The following is a 25776-nucleotide window of genomic DNA, read 5'->3' as shown; positions in this document are numbered from 1 at the left end:
CCTTAAAAATATTCACTTAACCTAATCTTAAGGCCTTAATGTCTGCTCCAGACCTCTGTGCTTCCCATTTCCCTGCAGCTGCCTCCCGCCCCAAGGCACTGTCCCTGAAGGGATAGAACAAGGGACACTCTCAAAGCTTTACTCTTCCCTCAGCGTTTCCACCCTGGTCGGGTGCAACGTCCTGCCCCCCTCCCCGAGGCTCCGAGTGACTCCTCCCGCCTGGCTCGCTGCTGTGGAGAGACACGCTTCTGCCTCTGCCGCTCCTGCCCAGGGCATTGGGTAGGGCTTGGCGCCCGGCCAAGGAGAGCACTTTTAAAGAAGAGCCCTCGCCATCATCTCCTTCACACACCACACAGGACTTTCCCAGTCAGGAGAGCAGCCGCAGCAGCGCGGGAGCCCCCATGGGTACGTGGTGGGGGCTGAAGCCTCAGGGCGGGAGCTCCACAGAACTGGGGGATGAGGAAGGTTGTTGGGGCAGGTGGCTGGAGGCTCTGCGAGGAATTAGGGTGGAGGGTTATGGGGGAGAAAGAGCCAAAGTCATCCTTGGTGTAGCCCCCACGGCCTGGAGTGGGAGCTTTGGGGGGCATTCTGCAGGTTTATTGGCCGCTGCAAGTCTCTGCTCTGGGGGGGGGGTGCCGGGTTGGGGAGGTGCGGGGGCTATAGAGCTCTGCTCTTGGGGGATCAGGTTTCTGCGTGGGGATTTGTAGTGTCTAGTTGCTCTTCCTCCTCCCCGCTGGGCTTGTTCTCCGCCAGCAGCGTCCGACTGCTCAAGCAGTTGATTCTTGTGTGCCCCCCACTTTGTGACTCCAGTGCCCCCACCAGCGCGTGGCGGAGTGCCCCTGGCAGCAGCACGTGCGCTGCTGTAACCCAGCTGTGGCCGGGCTGCTCGGGGAACCAGAGCGCGCCCCGGCCAGGTACCGCCCCAGCCTCTGCTTCACCTGCTGCTTTCAGGCAGCCAGCGGAGAGGCGGGCGGTGCTCGGACACCCGCTGAGGAAAGCGGGCGAGCGCCTAGGCCAGGCGCTAGTTATTCCAGCCGGGTGGGGAAGGAGCAGCCTCCCTCGCTGCTCTCAGTCCTGCCCACGCCAGGTCTTTCGGGTCACAGGGCCACCAATGATGCAACTGCGAGGTGCTCGCCTTCGGATTCCTGCGGGCGATCCGCGAGGACCGAGCGCTTTACATAAGCGCAAGGCGGGGTAGACTCATAGGACTGGAAGGGACCTCAAGAGGTCATCTAGTCCAGTCCCCTGCACTCATGGCAGTGAGTAATAGGGCGTCTGTGTGCCTGGCTGCAGCCGGGGAAGGGCAGACTGAGGAAATCCCTTGGGGCCGCTGTTCGCTCTGTGCTTGTGGCAGGGCTGCCCAGAGGATTCAGGGGGCCCGGGGCAAAGCAATTTCGGGGGCCCCTTCCATAAAAAAAAGTTGCAATACTATAGAATACTATATTCTCCTGGGGGCCCCTGTGGGGCCCGGGGCAAATTGCCCCACTTGCCCCCCCCACACACCCCGGCAGCCCTGGCTTGTGGAGGGACTGGGGCAGAGTCAGGTTTTGCAAGAGGGCGCCTTGCTTCATCGCTCTCCCCCACTTTGGTCCGCTGGAAGCTCCGAAGGCTGGGCGTGCGGAAAGCTGTGGGGGAAACACAGCCAGCGCTGCTTGTTACTCTGGGGCACCAGGCTCCCACTGAAGCGGCGAGAGGAAGCTCTGTAGGGTGGTGGGGGTGGAGTGGAGCTCACCAGAACTGGGGACCTTGTCTCAATGCAAGGATAGCCTGGGCGGCAGGTTTGTAGAAATTTTGGTGGTGCCCAGAACGCCCAGAGCCCGCCCCCCATACTCCGCCCCACACCTGCCTAAGGCTCTGAGAGGGAGTTTGGGTGGGGGGAGAAGGTATGGGGTGCAGGCCCTGGGCTGGGGCAGGGGATTGGGGTGCAGAACGGGTGAGAGGTTGGGCTCTGGGAGGGAGTTTGGGTGGGGGAGAGGTCTGGGGTGCTGGCTCTGGGATGGAGTTGGGGTGCTGGGTGCAGGCTCGGGGCAGGGGGTGGGAGTGCAGGAGGGGGTTAGGAGTGTAGGATCTGGGATGGAGTTTGGGTGTAGGCTCTGCACTGGGGCAAGGAGTGGGGGTGCAGGCTCTGGGAGGGAGTTTGGGGGTGGGAGGGAAAGGGGGGTTGCAGGCTCTGGGAGGGGATTGGGGGTGCGGCATTTACTTGGGACTCCTAGGCAGGTCGGGCTGGGGTGCCTCCATGTGCTGCTATCCCCAGGCACTGCCCCCGCAGCTTCCTATTGGCTTCAGGGGTGCTTGGGGCAGGACAGGGGCTTCAGGGGCTGCAGGGAGAGGCTGGCAACCATGTGGAGTGAGCAGGCAGGAAGCCGCTCAGCTCTGCTACACTGCCATGGTGAGTGGGGGCCCCGGGCTGTTTTAAATGGCCCGGGGGACGCGGGGGGGGGCACCCGGGGGCAGAAGTGGGGCCGAGAGAGAGACCAGTGCTGGAGCCGGGCCCATTGTGCCTGGGCACCAGGCATATTCCTGGTGCCCAGGCACCACGGGCCCATAGAGCTCACAGCCCATGAGGGCAGCTGCTCCTCTTGATGTAGTGGCTAAGCTTTCGTTCCTTTACCAGTCCCTGTCAGAACTAATACAACACAATCAGCAGGGGGAAATAATAGAAAAATAAAATAAGTTGCAAAGAAATTGTATTAAACATTAATAAAGAAGTTAATTAAAAATCTCAGCCAACCTGTACTGTGCAAATCAGAGAGGGAAATTTTCTGGGGAAACATATTGATTGTTTCTTTTTGCTTTTACTACCTAACCCAGAGCATCCCGGGTGCATCAGCTACACTTGGGTGTGTTGTTACCTAAATACAAAACTACTAAAATAATCCAGAATCTGACCAATCCTTCCCCTCCCCAAGATTTATGTGTTAGGGTTGTGGCTCTCTAATGCAACTGATTGTATTTAGATAGTGTAATATGGTAATAATTTCAGAATGGTTGATGATTTTGCATATTAATATATTGCAAAGTTTGGAGCCAATAGGAAAAATTAAAGGACACGGTTTTATTACCTTTTAGATAATTTTTACATAATTTAGATAATTCCTTACTTTTCATGAAAAGTTATTTATTTGCTATCTCTTAACCTGAAAGCTTCTGCACCCATATACCCCCCAAAGTTGTGATTGTATGGTCATTAGATCACACGTTCAGTTCAGATTTCTTAGGCTTTGCAACTCAGGGCCACCCAGAGGATTCAGGGGGTCTGGGGGCAAAGCAATTTCAGGGGCCCCTTCCATAAAAAAAAGTTGCAATATTATAGAATACTATATTCTCGTGGGGGCCCCTCCAGGGCCGGGGCAAATTGCCCCACTTGCCCCCCCTCTTGATGGCCCTGTTGCAACTCAAAATGCATTTAGGCCTCCAGACTCCAGGAAATTTAAATAAAGGATTGGGGAACAGTTCCCAGGAAGCAAGTCATTAATCTGACCCCCTCACCTTTCTGACCCTGGTAGAGAAAGGAGTAGTGATTATACCTTTTGGTTCCCAGCCCTGCTAAGTGGGAGCATCAAGTCTACCTTGCACATGTATTATTGGAATAATTAAAGGTGTGCACTTTTGTCTATAATATGAAAATTACCCATAACTGGCACTGGTGTTGCTAAACCAGTAACATAGTTTAGCTGCAAGTGAGCAAAAGACAAACCATGTTCATCTCTTTTTCAGAAACCAATTGAACACAAACTGAACACAGTTTCTCCTTGGTTACAAAATTAGGAAATTTAAATGAAAAAAAAAATTAGATTACATTAAGGTTTTATAGTTAAAATTTCAAAAAGGTTCACACAACACTGCTAACTCACTCACCTTATGTTTATGTGGATACTATTTCTGTTTTTCTTGCTAAATTGGTGTGCTGTACCACAAAACATTTACTGTGGGATGTGCCATGTGGCTGAGTTAATGTTTGTTTAAAAACCTTAACTTTCCTTGACTTTTATGTAATCAGTGCAATCTTAATGTTGTACTAGCAGTTTTTTATTTAATTATAGTAAAAAAAATTCACATCAGGGTGTTCTGCCCCAGCAATTGTTTATCCAATCGGTATTTCATAGTCAACAAAAAACCTACTTTTCCCTATCAAAATTGATTACTATTTTAGGGGGGAAATTATTGTCACCTCCTCTGAATAAAATAAAATAAAATTTTCAGGAACTTCAAAGATTTTCTTCTGAGAAGAGCTGCCTGTTTCAAATTTGGGAGCATGTGATCACTGTGCTCCAAATACCTTCCTTTGATATATTTTCACTAAGAATTTGTCTCGGCCCTAGATATGTTTAAGAGTTACTGTAAGAGTGTAGGGACATGACAGCTGTTTCTGATTTGAGTTTTGAATAGTTGGCCCAGAGATTTTAGAAACTTTGCACATTTCTAAAGCAGGACCAAACTTTTTCTTGGGATTGGTCTCATTTAGCCAGAGTACAGCGTTCACATTAATGCTAATGGGATTTGGAATTTTCATGCTTTTGGATGAGAATACACTCATAACACTTTCCACCAGCCTGGTATTGAATGTTAAATGGATAATCCAATCAGATGCTTGGATGGTGTGTTTTTCTCAAAGGATTAACCCATCCGTAAATAACCAATTCAGATAGATTTAGTGCAGGGATCGGCAACCTTTGGCACATGGCTCGCCAGGGTAAGCCCTCTGGCGGGCTGGGCCAGTTTGTTTACCTGCCGCATCCGTAGGTTCAGCCGATCGCAGCTCCCACTGGCCACGGTTTGTCGTCCCAGGCCAATGGGGGCGGCGGGAAGCGGCATGGGCTGAGGGATGTGCTGGCCGCCGCTTCCCGCAGCACCCATTGGCCCGGAGTAACATTCACGGCCAGTGGGAGCCACGATCGGCCGAACCTGCGGATGCGGCAGGTAAACAAACCGGCCTGGCCCACCAGGGTGCTTATGCTGGCGGGCCACATGCCAAAGGTTGCCGAGCCCTGATTTAGTGCTTAACTAGAGGATTACAGGTATCTCATGTCTTTTTGCCTTAAACAGGTATTATTTGTCTAATGTTAAAAATATTTTGGCAATGACGAGGTAAGAGTGGTATAGATTGCTCTTTGGGAAATATTCTTTTCCAGTGAAAGTATGTTAGTCATGCAGTTCATTTTCCATAAAATATGCGAAAAAATTATAGCCACATTGCCATTAAAATAATATATTCCTTTAGCATATTTTACAAGGCAGAATCAAGGATGATGATACAAACTGGAAATACTTTCTGGCCTCTTTGGGTCTGACCTTACTGAAAAAATATCCAAAGAGGGGAAAATTTTAAATTATTAATGAACTTCTTAACACCAAAATCCAGAGAATCCCACACCCAGAAAGTAATACTCTGTGCCAGGTGAACCGTCACTCATGTCGCCAACAGACAGTCCTGGAAAAGATAGAGACACAGGAAGTTTAATGGAAATTAATCTTAAAAACAAGTTAAAGTAACCATTTTTAAAGTCAAGGACAGTGAAGGCTGCATAAAACAAAAACTGATGCCACCAACACATAAAGTGATTTTTTAAAGTGCTGAGCTGCAGTTGAAGTCAATGGCAACTGCTGTGTGCTGCTCAACACTTTTGAAAATCAGGCCAATTATTTAGGTGTCTAAATATGGACTTAGTAGCACAATGTTAGGCTCTTATTTTGAAAATCTTGGCTCTCGTGCATTCAAGAACTTGATCAGCTTCCCTGGTGAAGGAGAGTGAATGCCTGAGACTTAGTTTAGAAATGGTCAAAAAGCAAGTCAGAGCCATAAACATTAATGTTGACTGATTTCCAGAAACATAGAAGCCCACAATGTAACATCTAGTATTTAAAAAATGGCTCTGAAATGTACTCAGCCTGGATGCATGTGATACAGCTTTCTGGTAGGGATGTTGCTTTCAAATGCACAGCAAGAAAAATGGATTGAATTCAAGTCAGAAAAGAACAGTTGCCTTCCAAGGATTAGAGGGTAGACAGGAATAAGATCCTCAGAGCTGTCAGGAGGAAAAGATATTATTATGCTCAGAGAGTCCATCAGCTTTCAGATATAAGTCCCCATAATGTACGCTAAAAAGTATGAACATTTCTCCCTCATTTAAAGAAGTGAATGTTGAGGATTTGCTTCTTTATTTGGCAATGACCAAGGCCTTGAAAAAATGGGAAAAATACATGCTTGAGGATTCAGTACTCCCTGCAAGATTCTTAGATAGAATAATACAGAGGAGTAGTTGACCCAGTAATTAACCATGCAGAAGGATGTGTTAAAAAGTGCTTAGTGGGATTGACATTACCTGTTTGTTTGTTGACTGACCGCTGGCAAGGCCACCAATATTGCATATTGAAATGAAGCCTAATCATTTTCACCCATGGAGGTACCACTGTGGCCCGGAAATTCTGCCAGTTTATCTCATGGAGTTTTCCTCAGAGCCTCCCCTCAAATGAGAAGGCTTAGGGACTCCACAGGGGATGCAAGGATGGTAGCCTCTCAGGCTTGCAGTTCCCTGGGATCCATAAAGAAGGGAATCCCTGTATGGTTGCATAGCTGTAGTCACAGAGAAGACTGGTTGTGTGCTCCATCCCCCCTTGGACCCACTGGTTATATACTGCAATTATTTTACCTATTAAACTTTTGAATTTGAAAGCTAAGACCTCCTTTCAGTGCTTGTAGAATTCAGAGAGCTACACTTCTTTTATTATTCTTTTTTCTTCCAATTTAGGTCAAAATATCACAAACATAAATACATATGTTTAAAAGAATAATAATTGCTGGAGATATGGTATAGCAAATAACACAGTGCTGCAGGTGTTCTGAAAACATCAACATGTAAAAATATTCAGGGATAATATTATGGACAGATGTAATCTTTAGCATGGATACCTTGATATCCACTTAGTTTCTCTTTGTGTGAACTGCATAAGCGACACTTTTGTTAATTTCAGAAATGGCATGTAAGGGTATGTATCCTGAAAGTATCATTAAAACAGCTTTTGGTATATTTTATATATATTAATTTTTATAAAGAAAAAATATATCAATGATTTTCATGTGTTGATTTTCCTTACTTTCCATATTCATTTTATCTGTGTAGCATAATTATTCTATTTGTCAAAATAAGAGATTAAATCTTTAAAAAAAACCCTTGAAAATATACTTGTTAGTACATTGTGCAATCAGTGCTAAAATTTAAAGAGTATCCATAGGGCCCTTTGTTTTCAGGTTTTATTTTATTTAATTTTTCCCAGGAATGTATCAGTGTTTATGACCATAACAACGAAAACAGGTGAAAGTCAGTGCAAAAAACTATTAATAATTTTTCTGGGTAAATATCAGGGTTTATTCTGGTGGACAGAAAGACGGGGTGGGGGCGAGTATTCAGTAGATTAATGCTTTGAATTCTGTTCACCAATGTGGTTTGCTGCAGAACTAAAACAGAATTCAAAACACAATGCCACCTCTGAGTTTAAGAATACAGTATGTCTCTAATCCCCAAATAAAACTTTTCATTTGAATAAACAGTTTACTGTTGTAGACTTAAAACTATTAGCCTATAAATATTTACATTTAATAATATTACAAATAATAATTTACACCATTTGCAGCACATACACTCAACTTCATCCTTTTCTCCTGTTTTTTTTTTTAAACTTTCAAATGCTTCCTTTGTGTTCTGAAATGTATTCTGATACAGATTTTAGTTTTCTTCCCATTTTAGTGGGCCAAATCTTTAAACTGTTATTTGCTAACAGCTTGAAATGTGTACGTGGTGGGCGTTAGATTCCTCAGTACATTCAGATGCACATGCACTTCAGAGCTTGTGTGCCTGTATTTTTATTGTGTGTATCTTCTAGACCAGGGGTTCTCTAACTTCATTGCACTGCGACCCCCTTCTGACAACAAAAATTACTTCACGACCACAGGATGGGGGACCAAAGCCTGAACCCATCCAAGCCCCACTGCCCCGGGTAGGGAGGCCAAAGCCCATGCCCTGACGCTCTGGGCAGGGGGGGCCAAAGCTGAAGCTCAAGGATTTCAGCCCCAGACAGGGGGCCTGCAACCTGAGCCCTGCCGCCCAGGGCTGAAGCCCTCAGGCTTTGGCTTCGGCCCTGGGCAGTGGGGCTTGGGCTTTGGCCCCAGCAAGTCTAAGCCAGCCCTGGCAACACCATTCAAAGGGGGTCCCGACCCACAGTTTGAGAACTCGCTGTTCTAGACCAGTGGTTCTCAACCTGCGGCTCATGGGCCACTTGTGGCCCAATCAGCACACAGCTGTGGCCCATGTGATATCCTCAGGGCCATGTAGGAAATATATATATTGTGTGGATGAGGCCTACATAACACAGAGAGCTGCATATGTGGCCCACAATGGTAAATAAGTTGAGAACCACTGTTCTAGACTAATATATAGCCTTACTTCTATAGGCAGCTTTGCATATACACACAGACTAATGTATTATCATAATACATATATCTCATGCAGTGTATTGTATTTTCCTAATAAAACAAGTTATTTTTATATATTTTAATGATATAAAAGTAGAGTGAAAATAAATAAAAATTGAATATTTTTGTAAAACCTGGGAATTTTTCAGTAAAAATTGGTTTAAACTGAAAAAGGGGCTTAAGTATCCAGCACTCTTGTTGTCAGTACACTGTGTACACGTGTATGTGCACACGGTGAACTATGGACTACATGCTACTCAAGTAAGCAGAAATAGCATTTCCTTTCATAATGACAATCTGTTATAGTTTTGTTTAGTTTGCAAACCAGGATTTCAAAGTACACATCCATGCTGTACTTGAACTTTATCTTCAAGATACTGAACTTTTAACATAAGAAGTGCTGACGTCCATTACATTTTCACATGAACATTTCTTTATCAGAGATGGCATGAACCCCCATGTCTGTCAGCAAAACTCACTTTGGAAAAACATGCTTCAGAGGCCTGCAGAAACCACTCTGGGCCCTGAGCATCAAGGAGTCCAGTCGAGCAAAGAATTTAAACATTTCCCGCTGATTTCAGTGAGACTACTCACATCTTTAAAGTTAGTAACATGCTTAAGTGCTTTGCTGAATCAGGCCGTAGTGCTCAGTATCTTGCAGGATCTACAGGATCAAGCTGAATGGCATTTGTCTTTATCTTGTCTCTACTTCTTACTTTTGCCCTGTCTGTAAAGCAAGCTGTAAAGGTAGCGCACCCAGAACTTAATTTGAAGCAGATCACTGCTTTGGGGCTGTTTGATAGTTTTGTGCCACTTGGATTAGTGATGATTTTATGGTCTGAACAAGCTTTACAGTATGTGTGATGCTGCCTTGCATTGTTCATGATTGTTTTTCATTTGAGCTATGTATGAATCTTGGGACTCGTACATTCTTGTGTATTTCCTAGCTCCCCTCATCTTACTAGTAAAATGAAATATTAGTACTTGTTCCCTGCTGATTGAAAGCATATTTTAAAGATTTTTTTTCAGTCTGTACAAAATATCATAATTTTTTTCTTTAGAACTTGTTTTCAATTTCATATTCCTTTGTAATGGACTAAATATCCAAACAATGATGCCAAATGTGAATCGGTGCCAATTACAGAAGTATTTCACTTCTCTCTATTAAACAGATACGTAAAAGGCAACCAAACTTCAAACACTAGGATGAGCTGAAGTAAATTCAAATATTATGGATAGTTTCATTAAAACACCTAAGCCTACAGACTGCAGCATGGCAAATATTATTCAGTACTGTTTTTTACAATGAGACTTTCTACAAATATTAAACAATAAATGTGTGTTTATAGTTTCTATTTAATAGAGAGGTAGCTTTAGTATGTACTCAAACTTTGCTTAATTTTTTTGTTTTCTATTTTTTTTTAATTTCTTATTCAGTTTACTGCCTGCAATTATATTTTCAAAACCCTTCCTTGTTCAAGTTTTTGGGTATAGCTAATGCCTCTTAATTGATACATAACCTAAATATCTTAGATTTTACTAATTATTGTATGGGACTGAAAATAAATATAACTTCCAAGCTGCAATTGCTCTACTATAGATACACAATACAAAAACAATTTCATTTAATTTTGAAACAATTGTTTCAGAGTATAAAAAGCCACACCTAGAAGTCTGAAAATTTACTTACCCTGTACATACATTTTATCTGTAAAAATGCTTATGGCTAATGAATACTGCCAAGTTTATACTGAATTATTTAGTTTAAGTTAATTAAGAATATTTTTTTATTAAAAGTATTGTGTCTATTATTAAGCTAAGATTATTGTGATTTCCATTGTCTTGGTAAGAAATGTTATTTCCTAGTTTTACATAAATTTGTTTCTCTCTCTTTTTTCCTAACAGAGAAAAATAAGAAGGAAAGAAAATATGGGGTTAGTATTTATTTTTTTAACTCTGAAAAGTGTTTGATTGTTGTATTCAAGTAATGTTCCCATTGTTCATAACATGGTACATAGACATGGTGAGCCAAAATCTCTGCTGATGTGAATGGACATAACACCAGCTGAAGTCAATTGAGTTGTGCCCATTTACATCAGCAGAGAATTTGATTCATTGCCTTAGAGCCTGATCCGATGTCCATTGAGGTCAATGGGTGTCTTTTGACTTACTTCGGTGGGCATTAGATCAGGCCTTTAGAAAGACTCCCAGCCATTGCATACACCTAAATGTGAGCTAACAAGAGCAGGGTGGTCTGTGAAGAGTCCTAGTACCTGGCACCGTGTCACATTTGTTTCAGTTAAAGTGAGAATGTTTCAGTGAGACAAAGTTTTGTTTATCAGTGTGTGAAAAAAACACGTATGTATTTATATACTTCATGCAGTTTGTAACCAAGTCTAACACACCTTAGGGATTTGGCTTTTCTCATGTTCAAACTGACCTAAATCCGCTTCCTTGCAACACTGCTTGAAAAAAGAGTATCCCAAACTCCTCTGCCAGACAGAGTGTGCAGACCATTAGCGCTATCCTGATTCCATTCTTCTGAGATCAGAGCTCACTTTTTTCCTTTCTGAAGCTCCCAACAATATCCAATTGCAATTTACTTTAAAAACTCAATATCTAATTCAGTTATCAAAAAAGTAAAGTTTTTTGGCCTAGAGTAAAAAATAAAGAGAAAATCCTGAAATAAAAATGAAGCAGAATGTAAACACAGCAAATACCTTCACTAAAAAAAAAAGTGTAGCTACCAACACATAGTTATGTGATGTAGTTAAGCAGGATGAGAGCTTTACATATTAGGAAGACCTTTGTTCATCTGACTGCTCTGGTGTGTCTGTAGAAGGGGTGGTGCCCCATCTCATTTTTCTCTTATAGAAACCCTAATAAGCAAATTTATTTTTACGCTCATTTGTTGAAGATTTTACCTAATGTAATACACCAAAGTTTGTCAAGAAACTGTAAAAACAAAAAACAAATTGAGCCTAGAGTAAGTTTGAATGTAATCTAGGCAGGCCCATCCTTGTGTTTTATCTTTGTTTTATTATTTTTCTCAGTTGTAATATTTACAAGAATACTTTTTTACATGCAGCACAAGGTTTCTCACCTACAGCCCATGGCCTGCCATTAGTGTATCTTCCATCAATGCAGTCTCTTGGAAGAATGTCTCATTACCATGCAAGTGTAACTAGCTCTGAACTCAAGATCAGTGTTACAAAATGTCTCAGAACATACCCATCACTGCAGCAGATGTAATTCATAACAGTTGACAAAATACTGATCATCATACCGAGTTGTGTTTTTGTGAATGCTGTGGATTCAAATGTAGTATCACTTTAATATGATAAGACACTAGTTTTTATTTCCAATGTGGTGGAGTCAATAAGTCTTTCCATATCTAGCTTCTTAATAATTGAGCAAATTGGTGGGAATTTCATTTGAACTATGTTTAGAGGTTCCACTATTGACCAAAGCTTCTCAATTCACTAGCTGCAGGCAGGATTTCCATTGTACAGCTTCTTTCAGTTGGACCTGTTGGGCTGTTTTTCTTTGCATTGAATTAGATCTGAATTATTAACGTTACTGAAATAGTCTAAATACAAAAATTACAGAAATCTCATAACATGATATCAAACAGTATCAAATGCCACTTTTCAACAACAAAGTGTTCTTTAATTCCAGAAAAACTTGACCTCTGGAACAATTGATTTTTTTAAACCTCAAACTAAATTATCTCTTAGATTTAGCCTGCATCTTAATATTGATTGCCTTTTAAAGCACTATTCATAATCTTTTTCACTTTAACTAACTGTAGCTGACATATACAATTATGTTTAATCTGTGTTCAAAGATCCTTCTGTACTTGATCTTTTGCCACAAGGGTTATATGGCTTAATATCAAGATTTCCTGTGATCCCTTTACTAGCTAGTCTCACAAGACTGTATTGTCCCCAGTTTAAGAAGTCTGAACTATGAGCTATCCAAAACAAGTCTGAACTATGAGATATCAAACACAATTTCAGTATGAAATTCTTCTCAGAAGTTAGGTAATTTCTTATAGTACATACTAAAGCTTTCCAAGTTTTTTAAAAAGCAAGGTATTAATCACAGAACTGACTTAAGTCTAAGGACCAGATCCTCAGTAGGTGTAAATTGATATAGCTCCATCGAAATCAAATGAAGATTTTCTTAAGATTTGATTCTGCAAGCTGCAGATCTCATAGCACCCTGCATCTTGCAGGATCAGGCCCATAAACAGTAAGCTATGAATAGTCATGGCATAAATATGAAAGGCAGAGCATTCTCCTGATCCCTTTCTTGTTTTTCCACAGAAAACTAATTTTAAAATGTAATTTGTGACACTGTTTTAGCTTTTCTATTTTCAAGATATTGTAAGTGTCTTGTAGTGTTCAGTAACAAAAGCTGTACTGCTCTGATAAATTATGATTTATAGCAGATACCCACATTTTGAGACACAGACTGTACTAAAACTGGTTGGTACCTGACCATCATTCATGCATGTAAATTATGTTATCAAAATTAAACAGTCATATCCGCATCTACATTAAAACTCCTAGATAGATTAAGAGAAACTGCATGTTCATTGTCACCTGCAATAAAAACCTGTCGCTGATCAGTTTTATCCTTGCCCTGTAGTTATGGCAAGAGGACAGGATGCATTCTACTGAGACATTTTGAAAGTGCCCATCACATTAGCCTTCAGGTTCCACGTGGGATGTTTTAGGTTGTGTTTTGGCCTTGCATGGAATTTACTGTCTCCTGTTCCTATAGGTTTGAATTCAAACACCTTTTGTTATCCATCTATTTTCCATTCCCCATTGGAATCCTTTTCTCTTAATTTGGTAGATAGAAAGATTCCTATATTTATAGCTAAAAATCCAGATCTTGTGTATTTTTTGCAATTAGCCCATATTTTAGATCTGTACTATATTTGTGGAACTGTACTGACACTGAGAAGGCCAGAGTTAAGACATGGCCCAGTAGTTTGTGAAGCTAGTGTGCTGTTGCTGCTGAGATATAGAGGTATCTGTTAAGATTCATAATACTCTGTTTTGTACCTCTACAAGATAACATTTAAGGTGATGGCACAGAGGTACTTGTCAAAGTCACAGTGAAAATATACTAACTGGCATTTCAGTTTGTGTATCAAAGAGCGTAGATTCCAGTTTCAGGGCAGATAAAACAATAATGATTATTGGCTCAAAAACATTAACCATTATGCAGAGCATTTTAGCTAACAAAAGGTATTTAAAGATCCGTGCACATATATTGGTTGTATTTGCCTAATTTTGTACTCTGTTATTCTCACCTCAGTACTCAGCATGGCTATGCAACTCAATAATTCATGAATCATCAACTCTTACAGCCTAAAAGATCCAGCATGCAAATACTCACAGTAATCAGGGCCCCAAGCAGCAAAAAAAAAAAAAAAAAAAAAAAAAAAAAAGCGCCGCCCCGCCAAGCCCCCCCCCCCCCCCCGCTGAGCGCCGCCGGAAACCCCCCCCCCCCCAAGCACCGCGCCGCCGGACTCCCTCCCCCCCCCCGAGCGCCGCACCCCGCGCTGCCAGAGCCCACCCACCCCACCCGAGCACCAAGCGCCACCGGAGCCCGCCCCCCAAGCGCCGCGCTGCCGGAGCCCGCCACCCCAAGATTGGCCGCCCCTTACCAGGTGCCGCCCCAAGCATGTGCTTGGTTGCCTGGTGCCGGCCCTGACAGTAATATACTCATGTATTTGCATGCCTAAACTTTACCTTCACTGGTTGGAAATACTGGGTTCTACAGGGCTCTTTAATCTAGTGGGAAAAGGAACACAAGAACCAAATATCTGGAAGTTAAAGCCAGACAAATTCAAATCAGAAATCAGGCACAAATGTTAACAGTGAGGGCGTTTAACCAGTGGAACAAACTACCAAGGTGTAGTAGTTTTGGGCCGCGGTTCGGCCCTCAACGGGGCTGTGGGGTATCCCACCGCCTCGCTACAGTCAGAAAAGAGCCCCGAGCCCTCAATCAGGGCAGGGCAGTAATCACACAGTCAGGCAAATACCCAGGCCTTTAAGCAGGGGCTGGGTCAGGGTTTGTAGCAGCCCAGGCCCTAGGTCATGGCGGGGCAGCAAACAAATAGTCAAACAGCAGCCCAGGCCTTGTAGCAGGGGCTGGGTCAGTAGCAAATAGTCAATCAGGTACCCAGCCTCTCTAGGCCAGGGGAAACGGGGGGAGTCTGCCACCCAAGGAGCAGGTGGCAGGGGGGACGCAGGCCCTCCCACTCCATTGCGTCCCAGCCCGGGGCCCTAGCAGCGATGGATGTTCACTGCTGTCAGTGGGGATCCTGGCTGCAACAAACTGACATTGGCTCTGGCAGTGCAGCAGCCAGACTGGGGTCGGCTGCTCCCGGGCTACTTCCACTCTCCCCCTCCTATGGTACCTGGGCCGTGTTAGAGTCGTCAGTGCTCTCCACCAGCATTGGCTCCTCTGGGTAGGTAGCGAAGGGCAGGCTTGGCTCCTCCTTGGGGTAGCTGGCACGGGGCAGGCTCAGCCAGTCCTCCTCGGGATAGCTGGCACGGGGCAGGCTCGGCCAGTCCTCCTCGGGGTAGCTGGCACGGGGCAGGCTCGGCCAGTCAGCAGGTGGGTCGCGGCCTGCGGCTGTTTCCCCAAGCGGGAGCTCGGCCACGGACATCTGCTCTCTCCGCCGGCCTGGCCTCCACTGAGCTCTCCAGGCGGGCTTTTATACTTCCGGGTCGGGGCTGTGACCTCAGAGGGGTGGGCGCCGGACCCGGTGGCTCCGCCCACGTTGGTATTAGGGGAGGTTTGGCCCTCAGCGGGGCTGTGGGGTAGCCCACTGCCTCGCTACACAAGGGAAGTGGATGATTCTCTTTCTCTTCTTGGTGGTTTCATATCAAGACTGGTTGTCTTTCTGGAAGATTTGCTTTAGTCCAACCCTGAAGGTTCATCATTTGCACCTGACAAGAGAGCTCTAAAAATGTCAATAGATTTTAATATAAAAATGTATATGCAAAACATTGTTATTCAATTTTTGGGATACTAGTCAGAACTACTCTATACATTAGAAGCCTAGCATCCCAAATATGCAATACCTGAAGTTTTTATTCAATTACAGTTTTGCCTAGCTCCACTGCAGTCAATAGATATAAATACACTGGTATGTAATAACTGACTTGTAGCTCGTAAAATTTGTGCTGACTCAGGTTAGAATTATGAATTGTGGCCAGATAATGATATTCTTTATACATTTCATGGCTTTGTTGGAATTCACATTGTCCCATTGTTCCCCTTCAGCCAAGTTGCTTTGGTTATCCACTCAGCATCTTCTTCATTGTCATCAATGAGTTCTGTGAAAGATTCTCCTACTATGGAATGCGAGGTAACTTCCTTTTCAATCTTCAACTGCTTTTGGTTTCAGTTACTGATTATCACCTCCCTAACAGATTGTTTTGTTCCCCCTTGTAGCTGTGCTTGTTCTGTACTTCAAATTTTTTCTCCACTGGGATGATAACCTATCTACAGCCATCTACCACACATTTGTTGCTCTGTGTTATTTGACTCCAATCCTGGGAGCAATCATTGCTGACTCCTGGCTGGGAAAGTTCAAGTAAGTGCTTATTTAAAAAGCAAAACAATCAAATGAAGGCATGACTGAAAAAAGCAATAAAATTCCAACTGTTACTTTAGGGAAAGAGTGTTCCAAACCACCCTCGGGATTCAAGAATACTCTGTCAGAAGCTGGTGTTCGTGAATTCAGATTTGTAGAGAGGCTTCAAGTTTTAGTAGATTTCACACAGAACTGGAAGTGAGGAAAAGCTTGAGTCACTGACAGAAATATTCATTGGGACAGTGAGAGTGTGAGAATGACTCGGGTAGGGCACTCACCAGGGAGGTGAGAGATCCAAGTTCTAATCCTCTTGCTGAATATTTAATTATTTATACACAGTAGAACCGCTTCAGCAGGAGAGATCTGTCCCAGACTGCTACATAGCCCAGTGGTTAGGGCACTCACCTTAGAAGTGGGAAACCCACATTCAAATTCTCTCTCTGCCTCAAGCAGAGGGTAGATTTGAGTCTGGGTCTCCCAGGTCCTGGGTGAGTGTGCTAACCACTAAACTAAAGGTTATAAGGGGGGAGGGGCATCTCTGTTGTCATTGTCTTTTGTGGGGGTTTAGGCATGCTCAAAGCATACCTATCTGATCAGGCCCTGAAGGCAAGATAGTCCAGGAATACATAGGTTCTGGTCCCACTGAAGCTTAGGAATTAGTTAGGCACCAATCTACTGGTTGATGTCAAGATTTACTCAGCTGTGAGCATGCCCAGCCACCGAAATTTAGGCTCTTTGAAGACTTTAATGCGGGAAACATAGGCATCTATAGCAGGGGTGGGCAAACTTTTGGCCCGAGGGCCACATCTAGGTATGGAAATTGTATGGTGGGCCATGAATGCTCAGAAAACTGGGGGTTGGGGTGCGGGAGGAGGTGAGGGCTCTGGCTGGGGGTGCAGGCTCTTGGGTAGGGCCAAAACTCAGGAGTTCAGGGTACAGGAGGGGGCTCCGGGATGGGGTAGGGGTTTGGGGTACAGGAGGGGGTTCTGGCTGGGGGTGCAGGCTCTGGGGTGGGGTTGGGGATGAGGGGTTGGGTGTGCAGGAGTGTGCTCCGGGCTGGGACCAAGGGGTTCGGAGGGCAGGAGGGGGATCAGGGCTGGGTCAGGGGGTTGGGGCACAGAAGGGGGTCAGGGGCGCAGGCTATAGGTGGCACTTCCCTCAAGCAGCTCCCGGAAGCAGCGGCATGTCCCCCTCCAGCTCCTACGCAGAGGGGAAGCCAGGAGGTTCTGCACGCCGCCCCATCCGCAGGCATCACCTCTGTAGTTCCCATTGGGCGCAGTTCCAGGCCAATGGGAGCTGTACGGATGACGCTTGGGGCAGCGACAGCATGTGGAGCCCCCTAGCTGCCCCTATGTGTAGGGGGGGGGCATGCCGCTGCTTCCTGGAGCCACGTGGCGCCATGGCACGTGCAGAGCGGGGCAAGCCCCTGACCCCGCTCCCCGGCTGGAGCGCCAGAGCAGGGCAAGCCCTGTACCCTGCTCCCCAGCAGGAGCTTGAGGGCCAGATTAAAACGTTTGAAGGGCCGGATGCGGCCCCCAGGCCGTAGTTTGCCCATCCCTGATCTAAAGGGTTATGTGGCAGCCAAGGGGCAGGAGGTTGTGATTGCCTGTTGCACCTAAATGTTGGACTTAGAGGTCTAAAGTAGCATCTGTGTCCCCTTTGTGAATTCCACCCTTCAACTTCTAACTCATTTATCAAGACCACGCGTAACGGGGTTGGGACTCATCACCGCGGCACCGCCTACTGGTTGTCTTGGGAATTAGCTCAGTCCAGTGGAGCACCCCCTCCTGGTGGTGTCCCGACCGTCGTCTTGCCCTCGGTTGGTGTGTCCGAGCCCACGTCGCTCACCAACTCGCGGCTTCCTCTTTGGGACCACTGCCCCTCAGTCCTTCCACACCCCCTTCCGAGGGGGGGAGGGGTGTCAATCAGCAATCTCCTTGTCCAGCCACCGTAGTCAAGCACACACCCCAAAGTCTAATCCCTCCCGTCAGGGATCTGGTGTGGTCTGTACTGGCCGCTCCCTATGGCCAATAGCTAGATATACTGCCAGGGGATGGGGGGGGGGACCCAGGCCCACCCTCTACTCTGAGTCCCGACCCAGGGACCCTCGGGCGGCAGCCTCACTGTCCTCCTTCTCTCACCTCGTCTGTACGCTTCCCCGGGCCGCTTCCCCTACGGCCCCTTGCACCCACTAGGCCCTTCCACTGAGGGCCTGCAGCCTGGCAGACACCGGGCTGGAGTTTCCCTTTACTCCCCCGGGCTGCCCAGCACTGCACTGTCCGCAGTGCTAGCCTCCCAGCTTGGAGACAGACCTTCCCCTCTCAAAGGCCTGGGACAGACTGACTGTGCTCTCCCTGAGCAGCCTTTTATAGGGCTGAGCCTGGCCCTGATTTGCTGTCTCCAACCTGGGCCCTGATTGGCACCCAGCAAGCCCTTCTCTCATTGGCTGTGCGTCTGTGCAGACCCCCTGGCCTGCCATTGCCCATAATCTCAGGGAGTGGGGCAGCTGCCCCACTACACCATGTTTTAGGATTCTGTGTTTTTATTACAATAATTGATTTATATCAGATTGCTAACGCTGTTTAAATCCCTGATCTTGCAAAAGCTTAACTATGAGATCACTGGGACTACTCTGTTGGAACCTAGAACTTGAGACTTGGCAAGTGGGAATAATATAAAACTTTTGATTTACTTCTAAAATATGCTTTTGAGTAATTTTTAAAGCAAAAAAACTACTACTGTAAAGTTCATGAGGAAGGTTAACAGACAGGATGGTGTGGAGGTTAGCCAAAGTACTAATAATTATAGCATTAATATCATGGAGGCTCAATCCTCAAGTAACCCATCTACTCTACACTCTCAGTTTTTGGGAGTACCCTCAGAGACTTTCTCCATACTTTGTTGGACAGGGAGCTCTAGTCTGTGGAAGAGGATACATAGCATTTTTGCAATGTGCTGTACATACACATAAATCATACAGAACCAATTGCATAAATCAGGGATGGCCAAACTGTGGCTTGTGAGCTGCGTGCAGCTCTTTTACAGTTAAAGTGCGGCTCGTGGAGCCCCCTAGGTACCCTCCTATTCTCCACCTACCAGATTCGGGCGGGGGGGAAAGAGCATGGGACCTCTACCTTGAAGTGGGGTAGGGGCTTCTGCCCAACAGGAAGGGGGGTCTCAGGGCTTCAGCCCCGTGGGGTATGCCTGCTGGGGCTCAAGCTTCAGCAGGAGTGGGGCTGATGCCCTGAGCCCCAGCAGGTGTGCCCTGGCTCTCGAACTTCTGAAGATTGTCGTGTGCAGCTCAGAAGGTCAGTAAGTTTGGCCACCCCTGACATAAATTGTCTCTCTGTTACTTACATGGCCCTTATCACTGTAGTATCTGAGACTCCCAAATAAAGAACAGCAACAAGATTTTCTCACTGTCAGCTCAGACAAAATCACACTCCTATCTGAAATGTTTTTCCTATTGCTGTTAAGACTAATGCCTAAAATTATTATAACTGACAGAGATTAGAGAAAAATGTATATGTTTGTGGATTTGTACTAAGAACACATTCAGCAAAACATTTAATCACATGTTTAAGTCCCATTGAAGTTAAAGTAAAGAACGTGTTTAAGGGCTTTGTGAAACAAGAATGGACACAAGTTTATGATTTTTTGATCACACTACAATATGCACACTCAGTTGCCCAATGCAATGGCAACAGAGATAGTCACATTTGGTGCTACCAGTCGGCACTACTATCCTGATGCTAGTCTTGAATTTTAGTCTTTCATAGATGAATACACTTTAGCCCATTAGCTGGTTCACTCAGATTATTCTCATTATTTCTGAAGATACTTTTGTGTAGTTTTTATTATTTTCCCCCTGAAGTTTCAATGAAGGAAAATAGAGAACTATAAATGGTTATGTACCCAGAGCATAGGTTGCATATTGTTGGTATAATGCATATACAATTTAAATTTCACAATATATTAAATAGGACAAAAGGACTTTCACAATCTTATTTTTTCCCCTCACTTGGTTATTAAAGAGGCAATCACTGAAGCACTGACAGATGGTGCAATCACAATATGTAGATGTTAAATAAAATGGCTGAATACATGCCTTTTTTCTAATATCTTTTGTCTTGTTACCTTACTTTAATTTAATTAAGTAATATAATTAAATTATTTATTTTGCTTAAGCAGAGACTACTTTTAAAATAAAGTGTCAAAAGTATAACTGGTATGGGATAAATTGTTTATTATTCAGGAAATGTTTTGATATATTTACAGTATCTCGTGATAAGATTCTCATAGCTATTTCATGGTGGATTTATTCATCCTGTTTATTCTAACCAATTACTTTCTGCCTGAAACATTCTTGTGAACTAGAAAGAAATCTGAGTTAGCTGTGCAGTTAAAAAAACATATTTTCTGTCTTCTTCCTTTACAACAGGACCATTATCTCCCTGTCCATTGTTTATACCATTGGACAGGCGATCATGGCAGTAAGTTCCATAAATGACTTGACAGACTATAACAGGGATGGAATTCCCGATAACATTCCATTGCACATGTAAGTTGCCTTACACATTTCTGTTATCCAGATTAATGCATGATGGAATAATTTAGTTCTTTAATGTACTGTACTTGTTGCTTAAATTGTCCAATGATCAGCCTCTTCTTATTTACTGCTACTTTTATAAGGAAGCTGTCATATCCATGTTATATGACCCCTATAACCCAGTGGCAAAGACCACTGAAACCTATATTGATCTGCTGCTTAAAAACCTGCCCTAGAGCAGCTTGAATTTACACAATCAATTTTCCCAAGATTGAATAGTTTTAGAGAAGAGAACCTGTGTAGTTCACTACTTAAACAGTTCTCCCTTTTATTTTTATGCATCTGAAAAGTTTCACAGGATGTGTGCAAAATTCAAACCATACTGATTTCACTTAATTTAAGTGAGGCGGTCATTTACCTCAAGGCAGATCTATTTCATTCAAATTTTATTTTAAATCTGAGCTCTGTAAGAGAATGATTACAAAGGCAGACTAACTCTATATTGAGTATGAACTATACATGTTATGAGTTTTGCTACAGATCTACAGATTTTCATCACTGCACAAGGTCTGTGCAAAAGAGGTTCTCTGAAACTTTGTAGTTAATAAAATATCCTATTTTACTTTCATCTGATTTTGGAGCTGGAATTTTAACATCCAGAAATATATTATGCAACATATGACACCATTCATATTGCTTCATAAAACAACACCTTGATTCCAAGGAAAGTATATCATTCTCCTGAATAAAATAGAGTATTTCTCCCAGATAAACGAGCCAAGAAAGAATATCTTAAGAATAAGCTAAAGTTCATTACTTTATCTTTGCTTTCTGGCACAGCAGAATATCATGTGCTAGAGACTGTCCTGCACTTCCAGCACAGAAAGCACAGGCCAGGATGAGCAGGGACAAAGATGGTTTTATGTCACCTTTCTACTGCCTGCATTCTGGGCTGCTGCAGGGCCTGAAATGGCCCTGGTATAAGGTAGCTCAGCCCCAGGAGTGGCTTACGTCATGGCAACTTTGCCTGAGATGCCTATAGGCTCTCTGAAGTTCAGAATCCCCATAGTGCTTAGTGCTACAATTGCACCTCCATCCCTAATGCACCACCTTGTGTCCCTGGCCCCAGCATGCCCTCCAAGCTGGTGCATCTAATCAGGGCAGTGTAGGGCTGCTTACCTCAGCCCTATGCTGGTCCTGCACCGGGATCATTCTTCTCCAGCCCATTGCATTTCCTTCAAGCCACCCCAGTGGTATATATAGACCAGAAACCGGTCAATGACATTTTTGAATGTTAGGACACAGTTAAGAATTCCTTTGTTTAATGCTGTTGCTATTAGCAAGCCTGGGCATTTCTCCTTGTGTGATGTTCCTTTACCTACACTAAAGTAAACTGAGTGACATTTTCTCCCTTCCCCAGTGGTCTGTCTATGATTGGCCTGATCTTAATTGCTTTTGGTACTGGTGGAATCAAGCCCTGTGTAGCAGCATTTGGTGGAGATCAGTTTGAAGAGGAACAGGTAACAATATTTTTCAAACATGGTTGGACTCATATTTCATTTTTTAATAATAATAGATATACATCTTCAGATGGTGTCCATTGCTCTGGTACTTGGGTGTCCAAAAGAAGAGCTAGATCCTACCTCAGTGTTCTCTACAAATACATACACTGTGTCATCAGTACTAAATATTGGGCGGACTCCAATCATACATTGTAATTTAGGCCAGCGGAGTCTGATCAACATAATACTGACTAACCATGTTCTAAATAGTTCTTTTAAAATTTATTTTCTTACTCTCACTGCAGGAAAAACAAAGAAATAGATTCTTCTCTCTATTTTATTTGTCTGTTAATGCCGGAAGTCTCCTCTCTACTATAATCACTCCAATTCTCAGAGGTAAACTTGCACTGTTGTTGTCTACAAACTGGTTAAACAGCATAGCAAAAAAGAATAAGGCAGCGGGGATGGATCACTTATTGGATTAGTACTGGATAAGGGTATTTTAGTTATAGGCAACTACTTTGAGTCCACCCAGAAGTCATTACCATCTGATGGCTTATGAGACATGTTTATAGTTTCAGCTTATTTCTAATATAGAAATGTCAATATCACAAAACCTCACTGTCATAGTTGATGCTAATGGGCATCTTTCTTGGCAGTCTCAGAGATGCTAAAAATTGAATGACCATGGAGACTGCACTACTTTCACACCTGATAGGAAGGTGGAGAAGCCAGCACTGCTGCTGTGACTCTTGTAGCTCAAAGAAGGCTTTGTTCTACAGTGATATTTAACACAGCATTTTTTAAATCACCACTAAAATGATCAAAAAAAGGAGAGGAAAATAATATCATTAGATTTCTCTATTTTGGGGGGGGGAAGAGGGAAAGAAGAAAGGGAGCTTTTTATTCAGAGGTTTAAGGGTATTACAAAAGATGCACATATACATAATATATAGACACATAGACACTTAAAATATACAACAAATTAAGTCAAAAATTTACTACTATCAAAATGGACATTTTTATGTGTTCTAATTATAAAGATCTCACTGATTTTTCTTTAATGGAAGCAACGTCCTGATAAATGTAAAACAAATTCTAAATCACCAGTATCTGGGTTCATTCCTTAATAAACTGTACATGATTAAATATACTTGTTTTTCTGTCCTTCCTTTCTATGTTTAACTCTGATTATATAGTGTAGTGACTATACACACACGTACACACATACATCTGTAAGTGGAGTATGTGTTGTGCTGTACGATGGATTATAGATTTTATTGGCATGACTTTGGAATGGCTGCTTTCTCAAGAATGGCAAAGCCACAAGAGAATTATACAAATGATCCCAAATAAGTGTAGCTCAGACTTGGACCTTTCGATATCTGGCATTCTATTCCAGTTCGTTGCTGTCATTTTATTATTAGGTAACACAATTTGCTATCCTTCCTAGGATAGATGGCAGATGAGCATATGAAAAAATGTGAGAGACCCTTCTTTGCTGGTATATCATTGAAAATGCCTTCTGTGGTTTGAACAGAAAGAGTCAACCAAAGGAAGAAAGATAGGACTTTATTTAATGGTGTGATTAGAAGGCTGACTAACCTGTCAGAGCAAGACAGATTAGTTGCTAGCAGGCTAGTATACTCCTAGGTAAATTTTATAGCTTCAATGCTAGCTGACACTAGTATACAAAACTCTTGTCTAACCCTGTTTTATTTCCTTCAGGCGAAGAATGTGGAATTCACACCAAGCAACAGTGTTACCCACTGGCCTTTGGAGTGCCTGCTGCACTCATGGCCGTTTCACTGAGTATGTTGCATGTTTTCCAGTTTATTTACTGCATAAATTCTCTTTATTATATTGGTGACTTTTTATACGAGAAGGGGAAATAAGACTATTTGCTTAGAAATGTGGAGTTAAAGGGGGAGGCTGCCTTGTTTTTTATAATCTAGGATTCCTGATGTAGCATTGGCATAACTGCCAATTAACACCATACAGATAAATATATTTGCATGGTAGAGAGCTCCATATGTTGTAATTGCTTGGGTGTGCTGCTGCAGTCTAGAAAGGGAAAATATAAATATACATTTATGTATCACTGATCAGGGGTTACATAGCATTATGGACAAGGTTCAAACTATGGCAGAAATATTAAAGTAGAAAATTGATGGACTACATCTCCTCAGGTTACTAGTTCTGACTCCTTCACATCCCAAAACCTGATCAGGGGGTAAGAGAGTTCTCATATTAGAGGTACAAATGAAGGGTTAGGCTTGATAACTTTGCTTTGGAAATAGCAGTCAAATCAAAATCTGATAATTAAGTAGAAATTGTCTAATAAAAATAGTTTTACTATTAAGGGTCAAATTGTGGCCTGGCCTGCATGGCAGTGCCAGGGCTTAAGGGAGTGCAAGATTTGTTCCCGTATGCCCCTGCACCAGCTACCCACATCATGGGTGATTGCACCAGAGGAGAAGCAAGATCCACAGAGCTATTACATCCCTCTTCATGCACATGGATGGGAGTGGGCAGAGCCTTGTTTCCACCCCCCACAACGTACATTGCTGTGCCAGCATGTCAGGGAGCCTGCTCTGTGTGTGCTATAGACCTGGTGCAGTTTATTCCCTTCGTGGAGCAGTGGGGGAACTCCCATGAGAGCTGAACTCCCATGAGAGCTGCTCCAGAGGCAGCTCAAGAACATACTGCCCCTTATCTGTGTTCATGACCAAACCTCAAATAAACCCTAAATGTTCTGCATTACATAGTTTGCTTTAGCTTATGTGGTACTATTTGGAGCATTCAGGGGCAGTAAATAAATGTGAAAGTTTTAAATAAGGGAGGTTTTTCAAAGCTTTAATCAAATATCCAAGATTAAGATGAGCACAGAATAGTAATATATTAATACAGTAATTTCAGATGCATTGGTGAAATATTGCATTGTCCTTCTGTATGTAACCATTTACTTGCTTATGAAAAAACACTGCATTTTACCAGCTGCACTGCTCAATGAGCATTGCAGTACAAAGACCAAGGAATTATTTTGTTATAAGAACCCTTTCAGAGTTCCATAGAGGATAAAATAGCTGCAATATCCAATACACTTGCTCTTCCAAAATTACATCTTTAATTATAGGTTGTATTAGGGAAATTCAGCAGGCCCAGACCTAAGGCCCCCATCTGTTTTGTTTTGTTTTTGTCCTTACTCAGGCAAACTGCCTACTCACTGAAGACAACAGATGTTTGCCTGAATGAGGACTGCATAAGAATCTGTTTAAGAATCTGATAAAGTATATTAGATTGATTAAAATTAATTGAAAAATATGTTAATAACTGTTTTATTGCTCTTTAAAATGCTGTTTCCCACTCAGGCTTGGTTTGTTTTAACCTCTTTGTCATTATGTTTTGTATACCAAAGTATTTTCCTCTAGTTTCAGTCAATCCTGAAATGTTTTTCTGTTTACTTATTGTAGTGGTGTTCATACTTGGAAGCAAAATGTACAAGAAAGCTCATCCTCAAGGCAATATAATGCTCCAGGTTTCCAAATGCATTGGAGTAAGTAATGCCAGACTACCTGGAAAAGCATGGCTGGACTTTTCAAATGGAGTTAGTCTTTATCACCCATCGATA

General features: G+C 43.3%; 1 protein-coding gene across 2 annotated transcripts in view; it reads left to right on the top strand.

The window, feature by feature from the left end:
* Positions 1-334: 334 nt before the first annotated feature.
* SLC15A1 (solute carrier family 15 member 1) overlaps positions 335-25776 on the top strand; it is a 48316-nt gene continuing 22874 nt past the window's right edge. For both annotated transcript variants that reach the window (XR_008443161.1, XM_054012507.1), the window contains exons 1-9: positions 335-405; positions 10376-10404; positions 15782-15866; positions 15953-16094; positions 20536-20655; positions 22064-22163; positions 22451-22541; positions 23874-23957; positions 25619-25701. Coding sequence is in view for 1 of the 2 variants with exons in the window: in XM_054012507.1 (XP_053868482.1) it covers positions 402-405; positions 10376-10404; positions 15782-15866; positions 15953-16094; positions 20536-20655; positions 22064-22163; positions 22451-22541; positions 23874-23957; positions 25619-25701 (738 nt within the window). In the remaining variant the exon portion in view is untranslated. The remainder of the gene's footprint in view (positions 406-10375; positions 10405-15781; positions 15867-15952; positions 16095-20535; positions 20656-22063; positions 22164-22450; positions 22542-23873; positions 23958-25618; positions 25702-25776) is intronic.

Source organism: Malaclemys terrapin, chromosome 1 (genome assembly GCF_027887155.1).
Source record: "Malaclemys terrapin pileata isolate rMalTer1 chromosome 1, rMalTer1.hap1, whole genome shotgun sequence".
Taxonomy (NCBI): Eukaryota; Metazoa; Chordata; order Testudines; family Emydidae; genus Malaclemys; species Malaclemys terrapin.
The sequence above is the reverse complement of the archived record's forward strand: the minus strand, read 5'-3'. Positions and strand labels throughout refer to the sequence as shown.